This window comes from Penaeus monodon, chromosome 21 (assembly GCF_015228065.2).
Source record: "Penaeus monodon isolate SGIC_2016 chromosome 21, NSTDA_Pmon_1, whole genome shotgun sequence".
Classification (NCBI taxonomy): Eukaryota; Metazoa; Arthropoda; class Malacostraca; order Decapoda; family Penaeidae; genus Penaeus; species Penaeus monodon.
In genome coordinates this window covers 10,122,338-10,123,586 of record NC_051406.1, presented here as the reverse complement: position 1 = coordinate 10,123,586, position 1,249 = coordinate 10,122,338, and the positions used below count along the sequence as shown (strand labels likewise).

At 30.9% G+C, this 1,249-nt stretch overlaps 1 protein-coding gene across 1 annotated transcript in view; it reads right to left on the bottom strand.

The window, feature by feature from the left end:
- Positions 1 to 47: 47 nt before the first annotated feature.
- Positions 48 to 1,249, bottom strand: part of LOC119586202 (3-hydroxyacyl-CoA dehydrogenase type-2-like) — a 9,373-nt gene continuing 8,171 nt past the window's right edge. The window contains exon 5 of the mRNA XM_037934904.1: positions 48 to 665. Within this exon, the coding sequence (XP_037790832.1) occupies positions 475 to 665 (191 nt within the window). The 3' untranslated portion in view covers positions 48 to 474. The remainder of the gene's footprint in view (positions 666 to 1,249) is intronic.

The following is a 1,249-nucleotide window of genomic DNA, read 5'->3' as shown; positions in this document are numbered from 1 at the left end:
TTTACTTTTACATTTTAGGAAAAAAATTGCAACTAATATTTTCTTTTTAATATATATAAAACATCATAAAAATACTAGTGAAAGTTTCTTGAACATTTTCAATATTTTACCAAATAAGAAAAATAGGAAATCAGTTTACTATTTATATTAGGATTTGTTCAGAATTACAAAATAATAATGTATTACTATACACTCAAAATAATAATGATAAGCTGCAGGTTAAATCCACCCCTTCTAAGCTGTTAGTCCTAACATACAGTATCAACAATCTATTAAATATTCTCTGACAAAATAGCTACATCATCAGATCTGCCAACAACACCTTAAAAACTTCAAACTGAATATTTCACTCTTAACCATATTGTGTAAACATGATCTTCAAACAAAACTGCCCTAAATTCAGTTCTGAAAACATTTGACACAAACAATATAGCCACAAAACTCCTAAGTATGTGCAACTGACTATGTCTACACTTAAGGCTGCATACGAATGGCTCCATCCAGTCGCACAGTTTCTCCGTTCATCATTGGGTTTGTGATGATGGCCTGAACCATCTGAGCATATTCATCTGGGTCCCCTAGTCTCTTGGGGAAGGGCACAGTCGTGGCCAAGAAATTCTGCACTTTCTCTGGGAGAGCCATCAGCAAGGGGGTCTTGAATAATCCTTTAGAATGAAAAAGAAAGGTTTGCATTAACAACTTTTGAAGTGCTCTCAATAAAATATAACAAGATTAGTATGTTAGTGAATAAACACAAACCTTACAAAGAATGAGAAGTGGATGTGCTTTACTACAAGTAATTCAATGTATGAAACAGAGGATACTATCACTTTCTAATTGTTGTGGTTAAAGATAAATCAATAAAAATAATACAAAACCTAATTACCTATGGAGGGATGTCTATATAGAATCCATTTTGGCATCTAAACTACCACGAATGGATATCTTTGTTAATAATATATATGACAAAATAACCAATTAGCATAGTAAAGGCAAAAAGGGCTTTAAAAATTATCAAGGAATTACTGCTGTATTTAGTGTAAATTTAAATCCATTTGTTTTCTTTTGTAATTCCAAACATAATACCGGAATTGAAGGACACAAGGAGATTTTTTACCCATTTCACAACTTATTTCTAATGTCCAGTTATATTTCTGCTTACATTCATTAAACAAATTCATTCATTAAATTTCAGGTTCCTATTTTTGCAAGATTCATCAACATTATCAATTATAATGCTATATTTTAC